The sequence below is a fragment of the Thunnus maccoyii genome, chromosome 24 (assembly GCF_910596095.1).
Source record: "Thunnus maccoyii chromosome 24, fThuMac1.1, whole genome shotgun sequence".
NCBI classification, from domain to species: Eukaryota; Metazoa; Chordata; class Actinopteri; order Scombriformes; family Scombridae; genus Thunnus; species Thunnus maccoyii.
In genome coordinates this window covers 1,126,910-1,143,807 of record NC_056556.1, presented here as the reverse complement: position 1 = coordinate 1,143,807, position 16,898 = coordinate 1,126,910, and the positions used below count along the sequence as shown (strand labels likewise).

The window sequence follows — 16,898 nt, the reverse complement described above, 5'->3', positions numbered from 1 at the left end:
TGCATTGTGGGTATTGGAGTCTTTATTTCAGCCACTGAGTAGAGACATGAGAGTTAGTTTTATTATCATCAATTCAACTTGACAACATATTCAGTGTTTCAGTGTTTTTATTCAAAGGAAATATTTCCTTCGGTCACTGCAAGAATTTCATATTTTCTACAGATTTCACTTTTTCTGCGTTTCACAAATATTAAATAAATGCAAGACAGAACATTTCAATAAAACTAGATTTTAGTTTGAAAGCTTTTGTAAAAGTTGTTTACATTTAACCACCGTTTTGTCATATAGTGAAGTGTTTCTACTACTACTTCCGTTGAGTTTAAATCCAGCTTAAGATGGAGGAAAATAGACTTGAAGCTCATAAATTTTATTTAATAAACTATTTAAGATTCACTGTGTTCCAGAAAGATCTTCATCAACGTTGTCAGAAAATCAAACTTTGTAGAAAAACAATAAGCAAACATAAAAGTTGTAAAAGGGTAAAGTAAATTTAGTAATTTTGTTAGTTGGAAAAGTTGCTGTTCAGCAGCTAAATCTTAAACCTCACATGTCGGAGCATCCTTGAATGCACCAGCAGAGGCTTTTAAGATCAATCAAAAAACAATAAGTGATCAATAAAACTATTTATGGGACGGTTCAGGAAATATTTTGTCGTTTAGGAGATAAAACACATGGAATAACAGACAGTTCGCTCTGATTTTAAAGGAGTTTTAAATGATGGCGGTCGGGGGGGCGGAGCCTCAGTGGTTCTCAGGATACTGATGGACTTGTGAGGTCTTGTGATCCTCGGCTGCCTCCAGCTTCTTTTTGATCCAGGCCAGGTAGCGGGACACTTTGGTGAACACCATGCCACCGCTGTCACCATGACAACCTGCCGACGGTGAGATCAGCAGCCCTGTCAGAAATGCTGTGTCTTTCTCCACCGTGGCAACCGGCGTCCCCGGCAACAGACCGCCGCATCGCCTGACCTCTGACATTGAAGTACCGTCAGATTCTGAGAACTTGTGAGCTTCAGTCTTTAAACGGCGGCAGTTTTCTGCTTTGCTCAGCCTCCCGTGACCTCCATGTTGGCTCCGTAAAAGTCCATGTTGGCTCCATTGGGCTCCGTTCTGCCTCCTCATGCAGAACATCTTGTTGCTGATCGGATGCGAGATATTCAGCTCACTCCGACACTCATCCAGTGTCATGTAGACCAAGTTCTGGTTCTGGTTCCGTTTCTGGGTGATGCCCATCCTCCCAGCATTCATCAGGATGTTCTCGCAGAAGTCCTTGGTGGGCAGGCACAGGTGGACGAGGGCGGGGCTGAACGGCAGCGGCCTGACCAGCTCGACGAGAGCGAGGTCGTACTCATGGCGATTTGTACGGAAACGGTTGTGGATGTGGAAAGCCCGGACGGGGATGACCACCTTCCTGTTACCTAGGAGACAAGAGATGAGATGGTGGTACCGATCAGTCTGTTATCGAGAAGTTAAAGGAACACTTCAACCTTTTTTCTGGGGATGTTGAGACTAATATCAATCTCAGCAGTCAGGGCGTGGTTAGCCTAGCTTAGCATGAGGACTGGAAGCAGCTAGCCAAACGCTTCAAAAATACACAAACAGCTTTAAATCTCATTAATTAACATGTATCTTGTTTGTCTTTTACAGAATGTAAGGATAAAACGTTTTCTTATCAATTAATTCATCCATTAATTAATCCTAAATTTGGGGTAAACTCTTAAATTTGAATGTTATTTAAAAAAAAATAAGATGCTAATAAGGTCCTTTAAAAAAAAAAAAAAAAAAACTCTTAACTCTAATAATTAAAAACATATAATATGTGTAAAATATGTGACAATTCATTAATTTTAGCCCAAATTTGGTTGAAACTGTTAACACTGATTCTGAATTCCTTAAAATATCAATAATAGAGTCCTTAAATAAACCAAAATTAAACAATTAAACTGCCCATTAATGGATTTGTCAAATATTTCTAATTCATGTGTAAATTCAGGCGCTCTTTAAGATATTTGTTCATTGTTTGGTATTTAAGGGTCTAAGAGGTTTTGGCTACGATACAAACACACCTTGGTTCAGATGAAGGTGTTCGGTTTGTTTTCAGAGGTAAATTAAGAATTAATTAAATGATTGTTCTTTCACACCAAACTGGGAAAACCAAACATCAACCATTGTGTAAAATAGCAAACCAGTAAAAACAGCCTCCCGTCTACATACTGCAGTAATGTAGTATTTGGTTAATAACGTTTGATACCGGCGAGCACGAATAAGCTCAAGGGTGGTATGACGGGTCCCAGGAGGAGGCAGCGACCGGCGGTCAGGACGGAGCGTCGACCAACCACCACACCGCCACACAGCTCCACCCCTCTGCGGTCCAGCAGGGACACCTGGAGACGGAAAACAAACACACACAGATGTTTGAGATGTCTGGTTTCTCATTGGTCGTGTTTAACTGGGTTTGGAGGGTTTTACAATTCAAGAGAAGTCATGATTGCACATCAGGACTCATTTTTAGCCAATTTATATTTATAAAACATGACGAAAAGTCCCATCATGCCCTCCATGTGGATTTATTGTTGTGACATTTTTATATGAAGCCTTTTAACTCTTTGTCAAATTTGATCCATTTTCACATGTCAGAGCAATTAAAACACCCTGAACACAACATTTTATAGCCTTACATGTTTATAACGCTTCCTAAAGTGAAGCTGATACACATTTTTGTACTTAAGAAGTTGTTCTGGGTTCAATTTGACTCTTATTTAATCAAAAATTCATGTCACCATTCAAAACTGTAAAATCCATAACATTAATTTAAATCACGCTCTAAAGAGTGTTAAAGTTTTCAGAGTTTCTGTGACTGAAATGTGTTTAAAGTCTCTCAGATGGGAGGGGTTGGAGCTCAGAGCTGAGGCCAGAGAAGCACAGCCCTCCTCTTTGATCAGACATCAAACATAAGATCAGTGATGACATGAGTCACACAGTGCGTCTGGTGTGCTAAACTGGGAGGATCTTACCTGCCAGGGTAATATGGTGGCGTTGAACTTGTCAGGAAGTCTTCCACAGGGAAACTCCACTGAGGACACACAGAGTTCATTATTTTACCAGTTTGAACTGTTTTTTTGTAAATGTGGTATGTTTTTGGTATGTGTTTGTGGACATCAGACCTTCAGGCTCACAGCTGCGGTTGTCGCTCTGCAGTTTGAATCCCGGCATGCAGGAACAGGTGAAGGAGTGAAGGGACGCCTTGCACAGCTGGTGACAAGCTGTCGGACCTTCAGTCGGACACGGGGAGATTTCTGAAACACACAAAATATATAAAATACACACAGAACTACTCTCCGGAGATTGAAAACGTGATGCTGTTATTAGTCTTTGGAGCCGTTTGGATCCAAACATGAGATTTGTTGAGAAGAATATAGAAAATGAACAGAATTTCCCTTTGAATCCCCAGTTTCCCAACCTGTTGTGATGGTCATCGGTGCAGACATGGTTCCTCTGTCTCTCAGCTCTTCCACTGCTCCCAGTTCACAGGCTGGTCCGTAGAACGGGGGCACGCAGGAGCAGACGAACCCCCCCGCGGTGTCAGTGCAGTTCCCGCTGTGGAGGCAGGGGTTCGGCTGACACTGGTCCCCGTCTGCTCAGAGACAGACAGACTTAGAAATACATGAACAAAGGCCTCACGTTTAGAGAGATAACAACTAAACTAATACATTTAGGAGACATGAAGAAGACCATCACTTTTAGTTTGTTTTATACCATAAAAATAAGCCAAATGAGTTTACTTGTAATTCGTGGCTGCTACTAACGATTATTTTCATTATTGATTACATGCCAATTATTTTCTCGACTAATTAAGCGGTTTGGTTTGGTCCATGAAATGTCAGAAAATGGTGAAAAATGTGGATAAGGGTTTCCCAAAGATGACATCCTCAAATGTCTTGTTTTACTGTCATAGAGACTAAAGAAACCAGAAAATATTTATATTTAAGCAGCTGGAATCAGAGAATTTGTTTTTTTTCCTTAAAAAAAAGACTCAAAACGATAATTCGATTATCCAAATAGTTGGCAACTAACTGATTAATCGACTAATGTTTGCAGCTCTATTGTCTTTTTCCATCTTTTCTGTTTGTTTGTTTTGATATTAAACACATTTATTAGTTATTAGAGCTGACAAGAAAGAAAACTCACCGTAGTAAACTGTCCAGAAAGCTTTCTGTAGAGAAACAAACACCAGTTAGAACAGGACTTTTTGGACTGTAGTGAGATCGTGAAGTGATGGTTAACCCATAATGCACCTGGACAGTGTCTGTAATTAGACCCTGATGACATCAGACTCTCCAGAGCAGCTCAGTGTGACTAACAGAGACCAGTAAATGATCTCTAACATGTCAAATTTCATCTTAATTATAATAATTATCGTCATTGTTTGCAATTTTCTGACCGTCTTTTCGTTGTCTTCGAAGTACTCCCTGGCCTCCTCGTAGTCGCAGCGCTCCTCGTGACACTCCCTCTCCAGGTTCCCCTGCAGGATCTCCTCCACCAGGAACATGTTGGCCCGTTTGGACCTCAGGAACACACTGTGGGCCGGCGCAGTCCGCCGCAACACTGTAGACACAACGACACTATTGCTGAGTTCAAGGTCCCGCAAGTTTATAGTAAATATCTTACCTGCTTAAATGAAATAAATGTACAAATTTTGACTTGTATATACCCACAAATTAGACATATGAGCCATAATTTTGACATCCTTTACTAATTACTAATTTTTGCATATTTTATGTTACAATATATGACATAAAATACTACATATTTAGTTGTAATACAGTCACAATTTTCACTTTGTAAATTAAGTATGATATAGTAAATTGTGATTGTGTGACATATATAATTATCACTGTACTTTATATATAATTCAATTCTAAGTATGGCATGTTTAGTTATAATTATAATTCTCACTAAATAAGTATTAATGACATAGTATACTTACACCATACTAAGTCAGTATTATTGCATGCTTAGTAATAATTAGTCATAATAACGGGGTTTGTTGTAGTTATGGTATATGATTCATAAGTATGACATTACATGCTTTCTATAAGTTAACTGAGTCATAATTACGACATACTGGGTGCAATACAGACTGAAAACCAAACTAAAGTCGGCATGATTTGTGTAAAGCTTTCAACATATTTTTGGCTTAAATAGAACTCCGTATTTTAATAGTATAATGTTGAACATTTTAAGGTTTAAGGAGAATTCTGATATCAGTCGTACTCATAGTTTGTTGGCTGTTTTGATCTGTTTTAAATAAGATGATCAACAGACTGAAATCTATCTCAACATACACGTCACCGTAAACCCAAAATCAGAGTTAAGACCCCAGAGGTCAGAGGTCAGAGCTCTTACCTTCTCCTTCGATGAAGACCTGAAGGAAGCAGACGAGGAGGACGAGAGAGACAAGCGACGCTCGACAGCGAGGCGACATGATGCTGACCACTGTGACACTGACTGCGCTGGTACCACACACACACACACACACACACACACACACACACACACACACACACACACAAACACACACAAACACAAGTATACACACCGGTGAGTCACTACTGATTCATTACACGTCAAATGCCTCAAGAAACTTCTGTAAAATAACCTTTATTCAGGATGTTGCCTTAAATTTTAAATCTTTCTTACACTGATTTTAAGGTTTTCTAAATAAAAAATGTCTGTCAGCAGAACTAAAAGACATTTCATATGAAATAAAACTGATAAATCCGTTTGTTTCTGGTTTAATTTGTGCTATGTTTATGCATATTTCTTGTAAAGGATATTTAAACTTGTTTGTTGTCTCACAGTGATCAGATTTTAAACTAAGCAGGTCAGATCTGCCTCTAGAAAAAGTCAGAAGAAAACAAATGGTTTTCAGTGAACAGTCTGTCCCTGGAGTGGACTCTGGCCTGTCCTCAAAGCACACAAAACAAGCAGCACGTCCGACCTCTGAAACTTCAGTGTTCTGTAGGTTTGTTTATTTGAGGTAAACAAGGAAGAATTTCATCACTGGGATTAATAATTTAAAATGATAAAGGGATATTTCATTATCCAGATCAAGTAAAAGATGCATTTCTAAAGGTCTAAGGACCCAAAAAACCCTAAAATCTACAAATTTTCCTACTTTATTCTCTGTTTCTACAGTTACACAAAGATTTTCCTGAACAAGAAGTGATCTGACTTTTCTAGGAAATTCAAATTCTGATTCTTGTAGTTCCCAAAACATGTATTTTATTTTAACCTGACGCACCAGATGGTTTGTTACACAGAACCATCTGAGAAGTTGACCTTAAAAACTGTTTCATAAAAGGCAGGCACTTTCAAAAAAAAAATACTTGGCAGGTGATTGGATGAACCATCTGTCTATCACCGTCTGTCACTTCTAAACCACGCCTGTAGCTGCCAGTAATTCTAGGACGCCGAATGGTCCGAACCACTGGTGGTTCACGCATAACTTGAGCTTTCAGCGGATTTCCAAAGTTGAGAAATTATTTTCCTGCTCATCAATATTATAGTTTAAACACACACATACAAAACATAATGCATCATTGTTGTTGGAGTTTTTCTTTATTTGCTTCACGTTCAGCTCAAAAAGCTCATTTCTGGCTTGCATTGACACATTTTTTAATACTGAACAGCAAACTGTTAAATCAAGCCACTTTAAATCAATAATGTCATTATTTTTGTACATTTTGGCTTCATATCGCCGGTTAGTTTTGTGTATTTCATGGAAACTTTACATCTGAGACGTTTGTGGCTGTACACTGAATATTTTAACTACATGAATATTGAATATTGGACTTAAGCACCACTGTAATGGGTTGATCATGAAGTAAGCAGCTGTTTGCTAACATGTTAGCAACAAGTACTTTATAAGATGATAACATGTCAGATGTTGTGTTCACAGCCTGTTCTGCTCCCCCCTAGTGGACAAAAATTCAGGTATCTCAGCTTTAAGGATTTTGGAAGTGTCTTTAAACAAGTGGTAAAGTTTTCAGTGACTGTTAAAAGTAAAATGTGTTAAAAGTCTCAAACACAAAATCAGTGATTACATGAGAGGCACAAAGTGTGGCTGGTCTCTGCTCTGTAAATAATACTTGATTCAGCTCAGATCTGTCAACACTTCAGAAATCTGCTGACGGTCGTCTTACAAATACAGCCTCTTGATGGGGCCATGGTGCCTCTTCACCCTGTTGGTACTCGTCTCTTCGGGCGTCGCCAAGCTGATGCCCGCATGGATCCAGCTAATATACTTGGACACCTTGGTGTAGATGCCGTATTTGCCTTTGCGTGCGCAGCCTTCGCCCCAGCTCACAATGCCGGTGATGAAATAGGTGTCGCCGTATCGTGTGACGTGCGGCCCGCCGCTGTCACCTTGGCATGCGTCTTTTGCTATTTTCTTGTAGCCGGCACAGAACATGCGTTTAGAGATATGTGAATTAGTGGATTCTATGCAGGTGTGCCGATCTACATAAGGCATGGTGAGACGCTGCAAGATGGTGGACGGCTGCCGACCCTCGCCGAGATGTCCAAACCCACTGACCGTGCCATACAGCTGCTGCATCAGGACCTGTGGGAGGAGATAAGAAATTCACTGGTAAAGTTTATGACAAAGATACGTTAAAAGTCCAGTGTTTAGGATTTAGTGGCATCTAGTGGTGAGGTTGCAGATTGCAACAACTGAATACTCTGCCAATAGATCCCCCTGAATCTTACACACTGGTCCTTTAAGTTGGTTTTTAAGTGGTTCAAAGGTTTACCTTTTCAGCAAAATCTTGCTCAGGTATGCAGGCTGGCAGGATGAACCTGGTGAACTTGATGGGCGTCGCCAATTTGATGAGTGCGATGTCATTGTGGTAGGTGTTGGGTCGAAAATTTTTGTGAATAATGATAGTTTCCACATGGTGGACAGCTTCATTACGGTCATCCGCCAGTATGTCAAACTCACCTGAACACACAGACATGATGAATATTTCAGCAGGGAAAATTTGTAATAACTACTATGAAAAATAAAATGTACTGATAATAAACTTTACAAAGCAAACAAATAAAACAAGTGTTCCAAGCAAATGTTGGGTATATTCCCAAAATCAGATGGTGACCACTGAAACTGTAACACAAAATAAAATGATACTAAAAAAAGTATATTTATATGACAATATATGAAGATTTTTGAGCTGTGATGAAGAAATAAAAATGTGCAAATACTTATTTAAAGTACTGACCACTTAAAGTGTAAAAACAAGATAACATTTATGTATAAAACAGTAATTAACAGTTTAAGCAAAATTTGACATGTAAAAATAACATGAAATACAATAAAAGTAAAAAATATTGAAATTGGCAACATAATTTATACATATTACAGCAGCAATGAAATGCATTTTTCATTTCACAGTTTGAGCACATAAAATATGTATTCTACAGAAAGCAAGCACATTATCACATTATTACAACCATATTCTTTACCTACCGAGTTTAACATAGATGAAACGTGATTGGTTCATGCAGTGGGCGGCGGTCAGGATAATGTATTCGGTGAGGATGGTTCCTCCGCAGAACCCTCGGTCCTCCTCATTCAGGAGGAGAGCCTGCAAGGATGAAACAAGACCAAACAGTGAATATTACAAAGCAAATACACAAAGTCTGCAGAACTGGAGGGTGTGAGGATGAAACTCAAGAATGACGATGGAAAAATCACTGTATAAATCATGTACAGTAAGTGGACACCTTTAACGTAGTTTTCTCTTTCTATTCCTTCAGTCAGTGGTATATGAGACAGTAATGGACCCCGTGGGTTGTTATGTAGAGAAAATAATGGACAATTATGGACTCCCAGGTGTTCACATCTCATGCATTATTGCAAAAAAAGGTCCTGATTCAGTAGGGAGTTTTTCAGGTTTAGGTTTGTTAAAATTTGACAAAAATGCAATTCTACCTGCCATGGACATTCTCCCGGTGGACAGTCCTCTGTGTTGTGCATGTTGGTCGTACCCAGAGCAGGTGAGATGCTATCAATGCTGTCATTGGTGTTATTTCTCTCAAAATCAACGTAATCCCGTAGGATCTCGCCACTGCTGCTGCTGCTGTTCTCAGAAACTGAGGACTCTGGGAGATAGATGATGTCTGGCGCATACTTCTGATTGGTGGTGTTAATGTTGATGTCAATGTCGTTCAACCCATTAATGTTCCCCTCCGTAGTGTTATGCTGTTCATGCCTGAAAACATTCCGGCGGCTTCTAATGACGATGGCACCACATTTGTATTCCTCTGCAAGAGTTTTTATGAAGTTCAGAGGTCAGAGTTTGTACACCAGAAATCTTAATCACTGAAAGAACCATATTCACTGTTTGATTTCATTCTGATTATAGAGAAATATGATTAGATTCTGATATCATTCCCAGAGTCTGACCTGTGGTGTTTGAGAGAAAACTGTACGGATACAACAAGGCACTCAACCGCCTCCGAATAAAAGACCTTGTAGAATCTTTCTCACCTTTGGAGTTGCAGGACTTGTCATCTGATGCCAGGTAATATCCATCAGCACAGGAGCACATCACGCTTCTGTTTTCCACTCTGCAGAAGTGTTCGCAGCCACCATTTAAGATCTCACAGCTTTTATAAATATCTGCAAAGACATAGGAAACACTATCAAGACAAGGCAGGGGTGTTTCAAACAAACAAATCATATACTGTGAATATCAATTGGGGTCATGGTTGATAGAAACAAATGATTGATGGGAGACCACTATTTGCTTCCTTCTTTGTTGACCCATCCATCCACCCCAACCTCCCATGATGTTGTTTTTTCCTGGAAGGACAGTCCCTTTTCTGAAGTCAACTGTAAGAGCGTTTGTGTCTTGTTCCAACCTTCGCCTTTAGAAATAGGCTTTGGGTAATAACCAAAAGAATAAGATCACAGATACACGGATGAAATGAGTTTTCTTTGCAGGGTGGCTGTCTCACCCTAAAACCACTGCTCCGTCATGTTGACAGGAGTCAGTTGAGGTAGTTCGGGCCACTGATCAGGTTACCTTCCTATGGAGGTACTCAAGGTACTGAGAAAAAACCTTGAGGCAGAACCCAGGACATACTTGGAGGGATCGTATATCTCATTTGGGCTGGGAACACCTCAGGATCCTGCGGGAAGAGTTAGCTAAAGAATAAGGACATATGGACTACCTTCCAACCCCAATTCAGGTAAGTGAATAGATGGACAAACATTGCTGTGTCACTTTCAGAATGTTTATAAGTGATGAGGACATTAAAGGATTTGCTAAAGGGCACCAAGCTTGAACCCAACTGTCTGGAGTGAGTCTAGTTCAGTACCAATTTCGCAGTTGGAGCCCTGGTACTCAGCTTGGCAGGAGCAGGTGTAGCTGCCGATCCCGTCTTGGCAAAGTCCTCCATGAGCACAGGGCATCGATATACATGCGTTGCCATCTGCAGGACAAACAGCAGGTTCAGTCAGGGGAATGTTGATGAGATGTCAACTTTGTCAACGCTCAAATTCTGCAAAAACATCTAGTGGTGAAGCCTAGACAGTGCTCTCTGCTAGCAAAATAGCAGATATAATTTTAGCTCCTGCTTGTCACTAGTAGCTTTCAAGCTTTTTAAAGATTAGTTTGGGGTTTGGCTACTTTTTAAAATCTTGTTTCTTAAATGTGCTCCATAATTATGTTGCAGTGCCCGATATCATCTCCCACAATCCACATTTCCTTGTTAAATTCACTTGTTAAATTTTAATTTAAGGAAACACCTTACCGACATATGTGGTCCAGAATTCATCCTGCAAAGAACATAAGCAGAAAATTAAAACATATAAAACCTGAGCAGTATGTCTTTATGAAAGATATGTTACAAACTAAAACTTGAACCCAAAGAAACTCAGAACTGTTGTAATTATCTTTATCAATAAGATTTCCTTAGAGTTAGCTGTCCGGACAATATTCTGATTTCTCTTCTCTACACCCTCCAAGAACTCAACAGTTGTATCTTGCCTTGTCTAACAAACAAGGCAATAATCAGCAGCTAGCTTAACATAAGACGCACAATCTTTTCATGTGACTCTGGGTAAGACAGTTAACAATGAGGGTTTCCAAAAGTTATCTGGGTGTTTCTTTAACACTTGTTTTCACAGATTTTGTTTGAGTTAACAGCATTGTTTGGTATAAAGGTGCAGGAGGTGAATACAGTTTTCTCAGTGTTTTCGAAGATCTCTTGCGCCTCCTCATAGTCGCACTGCTCCTCCACACACTCCCTCTCCATGTTGCCTTGTTTAACTTCCTCTAAAAAGCTGTTGGCTCGTCTTTGCCGGGTCAGGACCTGACTGGCCGCCTCACCGTCCAGGAAGACTGGTGAGAGAACAGAATAGTGGTGTTCAACCGTCATATACTGTCATTCAAATTTTCAGAAACACCACATTACTTTGCTTCAGGATTGGTTGTTACTGATTCATTATATCACTGTAATGCAGCTAAACAAAATCAACCTTCCCCTCATGAGGCTAGTTTGTGTCATTTTTAGTCATGCAAGCATCATAATGACTGGTCATTCAGTTCAGACTGAAATATCTCAGCAACTATGGATGGATTGCCAAGAAATTTCATTTTTTTTGTTCCCCAGAGGATGGATTATAATAACTTTGATCCTCTGAATTTTCATCTATCATCTTATACCCAGATACTTGATGTTACCAGTGGGAATGGGGAGGGGTGGGTTTTGAGCGGCAGCATTCCAGTGATCACTATGTATAGATAGGATTGTTGATTTGTCCAATTTATAGTATAGTTGGAAATCTCGGAGAAAGAATTAATGTACTTGATGGCTTCCTGTAGAGAGTTTGATGGTTCTTGTAGATAAAGCAATACGTCATCTCCAAAAAGGCTGATCTTATGGTGAGTGTTGAGGGTTTGGATTCCCTTGATGATGTTATTTTGACATATTGCAGCAGCAAGAGGTTTGATGAACAGGGCAAAAAGCGATGGACAGGGCATCCTTGCCTGGTTCCCCTGTGCAGTGTGAAACTTTGTGATGCTAACCCATTAGTAACAACTTTTGCCATTGGTGGGCTAGAATTCTTATCCAGTCAATAAACAATTCTCCCAAACCAAATTTGTGCAGTGTTCCAAATGAGAAGTTCCAATTTACTCTATCAAATGCTTTTTTCTGCATCTAATGATTTGTTTTTTGTTTTCAATTTGTTTTATTTTGATACATGAATTAGGTTAAATAATCTGCGCGTGTTATTTGATGAGTGTCTTCCTTTGATGAAGCCGGTTTGATCTGAATGGATTAGTGATCGGTTAACCGATTTGATTTGGGTGGCTAATGCTTTACTGATGATCTTTGAGGTCTGTGTTGATGAGTGATAGGGGGCGGTAGCTGGAGCAGAGTGTTAGATGTTTATCGGGTTTCAGTAGTACTGAGATGAGGGCTGCGTTCATGTGTGGTGGCTTTGTTGAGTTATGTTTAATGTAAAGTACCACTCTGAAAAACAGTGGTAAGATTGTGTTCCAAAAATGTTTGTAGAACTGGGCAGTAAAGCTGTCAGGTCCAGGAGCTTTGTTGTTTGGTATCCTATTGAGTGCTGTACAGCGTTCATTAGGCGTTAATGGCTTTAATCTAGTTCATCTGCAAACTTTTTTTTAAGTCGGGGTACTTCTGTGTTACTGAGGAAAGTGTTAATATCTATTGGCTCAGGTTCCTTGTCAGGAGTGTAGAATTTGCTGTAAAATTCACAGAATGTGTCATTTATTTCTTTGTGTGATTGTATGGTCTTCCCCGCCGGCTTGTATAATTGATTTCTCTTTGTTTCGTTTGAGTTTGTTTGCCAGATATTTTCCTGATTTGTTATTGTATTCAAAATAATCATGTCTGAGTCTTATTATCAGGAATTGTTTTTTTTGTCTATGATATCGTTAAGCTGTGCCTTATTTTCTGTTAGTTCTTTCTGAGTTTGCTCTGCATAGGTGTCATTCAGTGCTTTGCTTTTTTGTTCAAGATTGTTTTCATGTTCTTGTTCCCTTTTTTTCTTGTATGATGCATATGATAAAAATTTTCCTATCAATACTACCTTTGCTGTTTTCCAGAGTACGATGGATGAGAATCGTATATTGACCACTCTATGGTTGACCACCGTTTTGTGCAAAATGTGTTATATTCAGGATCTTTAGGCTGAGAGGTGTTAAATCTCCAACTGGTGATGGATTGTTTAGGTTGTTTGGTGTTTAGATTAAATGATACAGTGGCATGGTCACTGATTATGATGGGATGAATTTGGGGATTTGAAACATCAGGTACAATTGAGTTACTGGTGAGAAAAAAGTCAATATGTGAGAATGACTGATGGAGCAGTGAAAAGTGTGTATATTCTCTGATTGGTGGGGTTTTTCAATCACCAACTGCTGCCAAGACCAAAATCACTTATGTAATGTTTTAATGTTTCTGTTGAGCACCAGTTTCTAGATCTAATGGTGGTGGATGATCTATCTAAAGTGGGATTAATAACTACTGAAATCACTTTCAGTTATAGAATCTGATAAACTGGATTATGAATCAAAGAATGTATGGAAGAAAGCAGGGTCATCAGTATTGGGTCCACATATGTTTGCAATAGTGGAGTCGTTGTTGTTAATGGAGGCGTTGATGATAACGTATTGCCCTTCAGGGTGAGAGATGGTAGTGTTAGGGATTAATGAAACTTTTGTTTATTAAAATTGACATACCTCTTTTCGTAGAATTGTAAATTGATGAGTTTGTTGAGTTTTCATATCTGATTTTCTGATTCTGTCAGGTGAGTTTCTTGTGTCAGGCATATGTCTGCTTGTAATTTTATCAGGTGATTTATAATTTTTGTTCTCTTTGCCCGTGAACTAACCCCATGTATGTTCCAGGTTACGAATTTGAGTGAGGTCATTGATTTGTCTCAGGATCAGTTTTACGGCTATGTGTCGTGCGAAGGGGTTTGTGTGTGTAAGGAATATGTGGTGGATATGAATGTGAAAATTTGTGGTGAATGTGTGGTGTATCAACATTAGTTTGCAGTGGTTTTGCTTACATTTTGAGCTGACATAACAAAGAAAAACATAAAATAAAGCGGAGATATTGGCATCCCCTTAGACTTTTTCGAAATTCACACTTCGAAAAAGTCTAAGGGGTCCATCATCATCTCATTGGACTTCCCTGTTAACTAACCCCATCAACACACACACACACACACACACACACACGTATATTACAAACCTTCACCAATATCCTGTTTCCTACCTTTCAACAGCTGACATTTTGATCTCATAACTCCTGCATCAGCATATAAACTTCCCCATCAACTTTAATGCACCCCATTATGTGATGCTTGGTCTTCTCATTCCTATCCCATCATGATTTTTGTACAGATGATTATTATTTTTATTTTTATAGCTATTTGATATGTCAATAGGATATGGTAGATGAAGGTATTGTTCAGTTCCTTGAGGACTGGGCTGGTTTGGGACAGCTTGATCACTTTTAAGCTCCTCTCCAAATACAAAGTTGAACAGACCCCTCCTGTAGGGTTGGGGGCTGTTCTAAAGGGGATTTTGCCTCCAACAGGCCAGACACCTCCTACGGGCCTGGTGGTGGCCTAAAGCAGGTGAGAGCAAAGAAAGCAATGAAGAGGTGAGGGGGAAAGACCTAGAAATTAAGAATTTAAAAAAACAAACATTAATGGAAGGGGGATCCAAAATAAATAACACCCAGAGCTTGGCCTGCTCTGGATCCAGGCCAGGGGTGGGTAACCCCATAGCATTGTTGCTATATTATCTCTTTTTTACTTATTTACCTATATATATATTTTTTCCTCTTTCTCACCCACACACACACAACACCTAATGCATACTTAACATGGCTGATGTTTGAGTGTGCTGTTAATGGACACTACTGTCACACGAGGAGCTGCTCATAGCTGGACAAAATTAAGATAAAACCATTTGGTGGTGAGACAAAACAAATGTGACAACAATGTGAAATTTTATTGCCAGTCTGATTGACGTCCAACTTTGCACATATTGCATTATTTCCTGGTGGCAAAACAAGGTACAATATGTTGATTTTTTTGCATGCTAACTGCTGAAACTGTATTCTGTGACAGTTATTTTGGGACATAGCTTTAGTCTTGTTAAAATTCAGATGATAGTTAATGATGTGACCTAGATGGAAGTGAGCGACATGTTGATTAGCGCTTTGGGGTGTCGCTACCTTCCTCGTCTTCACTCCTGACAGCTTTGTGATGGATTTTAGTGAACGTACCATGAGCGGCGGCAGCCAGGTGGAGCAGCAGGAGGCCGAGGGACAGTCGGTGAAACCAAAACATGGCCCCGGATGGTGAGCTTGACTGGAAAAACCTGAATGCGTTGTGTGGAAGAAATGGAGTCTGACTGTGGAGAGAGGGAGAGAGGAGGGGAGGTAGAGAGAGCAATGACCTGTATGAGAGAGGGAGGAGGAAGAGGTGCAAACTGCACTGATCAGAGGGGGTGGGGCTTCCTGCTGGAATATTTGAGATAAAAAAACTACAAGACTGTGTCCATAGGAACTTTAGGACAGAATTAACAAGTCCCAGAGAGCATTACTCTAAGCAACATCCAATCAGAGAGCTTCACACTCTGCTGATGTCGGGCTGAAGTTAGAGGTCGATCTTTGTCGAACTCCTTGAATAAATTCCAAAATGTAGGTCTCCAGTGTAGACACAGACGGAGCACTCGCTGCTGCTGCTGCTCACGCTACGCTTGTCTACACATGGTGTCCCGGTGCAGGCCCGTGCCCTGTAGACAGTATTGACCATGGATGACTAGACATGCTGGCCTTTGACTAGTTGGTTCAGCTCTTTGGCTGAGCGGTTAGCGCAGTCATCCGCAGTCTGGGATACCAGTGTTTGAGACCCAGTGTGGAAGCCCTTTGCTACATACAGCATATGGCTACATCCACACTAGTACATTTTCATTTTAAAACAGTGTTTCAAAACGAAAACTATCTCCATCCACACTAGCATTTTAGCACTGTTTCAGAAATAATAAATGTATATGACATGACCATTCACTTACACTTGGCATGCAAATCACTTGAATAATAGCTTGCTCCTGCACACGTAGGCAGTAGTAGCATCATAAAATGCAGAATTTAACTGCACAACTGCTGCCATGTAGCATAGACAATGAGGTCAGCAACGCCTCTAATTCATTATCCTCTGATGAATTAACCACTGGTAGTTAATGCTAATGTCTTTTGTTTTCTTCCAGAAAAGGGTCACGTGATAATGGCGTGATAAATCAGGGAAGGATACGTCGTGACTGATAAGACCCAATCAGGAAGCGGATGTGGGTGCACCTGTCATCATTTTCAAAAGTCTGTTTCCACCCTTTCAGACTAAAACGCAATCCCGGACTTTTCAAACTAAAACGAGGTCAGCAGCATTTTCACAAGTCTCCATTTCAGGGGATCAAAAACGCCGGAATAGTATGGACACTTGGCGTAAACATAGCAAAAGTTACGTGTTTTAAAACAAAAATGTATTAGCATGGATGTAGCCTAAAGATTACGCTGTTGAGAAAATAGATTTCACAATCTGCAGACTAAATTAATTTATTGTCAGATTTTGGGTTAATTTTCAGTGGATTCAGCAACTACGGCGTTGTGATTTGTTCCAAAATGCAACGACGAAGCGTTTTGAATTCATTACCACTCTGATTCACATCTCTTCTCCATGCCGACAGCAACTGAGGCTTATGGGTATTGTAGTGTTTAGAGCCATCCCCTAAACTACAGTTCAAACTAGAATTCCCAAGTGTAACATCTGCCTCTTGCATGTTA

General features: G+C 39.9%; 2 protein-coding genes across 2 annotated transcripts in view; one reads left to right on the top strand and one right to left on the bottom strand.

Moving 5' to 3' along the window:
- LOC121891678 (protein NLRC3-like) overlaps positions 1–16,898 on the top strand; it is a 1,105,688-nt gene that overhangs the window by 520,445 nt on the left and 568,345 nt on the right. The window lies entirely within an intron of this gene.
- On the bottom strand, positions 29–16,815 carry LOC121891682. Its single transcript, XM_042404219.1, has 18 exons — positions 16,133–16,815; positions 15,342–15,469; positions 11,247–11,407; positions 10,818–10,842; positions 10,383–10,496; positions 9,550–9,681; positions 8,992–9,323; positions 8,527–8,644; positions 7,814–8,001; positions 7,205–7,623; positions 5,406–5,512; positions 4,441–4,604; positions 4,188–4,212; positions 3,460–3,633; positions 3,164–3,295; positions 3,014–3,072; positions 2,251–2,383; positions 29–1,417 (listed from the first exon to the last, which is right to left on the bottom strand). The coding sequence occupies exons 2-18, from the start codon at positions 15,403–15,405 to the stop codon at positions 741–743; spliced, it is 3,024 nt and encodes a 1,007-aa protein (XP_042260153.1). The 5' UTR covers positions 15,406–15,469; positions 16,133–16,815; the 3' UTR covers positions 29–740.

Coding starts and splice junctions, on each gene's coding strand:
- LOC121891682 (XM_042404219.1), bottom strand. CDS start 15,405: ATGTTTTGGTTTCACCGACTGTCCCTCGGCCTCCTGCTGCTCCACCTG. Junction 9,682..10,382: donor GGGCTCCAACTGCGAAATTG/GTACTGAACTAG, acceptor ATGTCTTTGCAG/ATATTTATAAAAGCTGTGAG. Junction 8,002..8,526: donor TTTCATCTATGTTAAACTCG/GTAGGTAAAGAA, acceptor CTGTGTGTTCAG/GTGAGTTTGACATACTGGCG.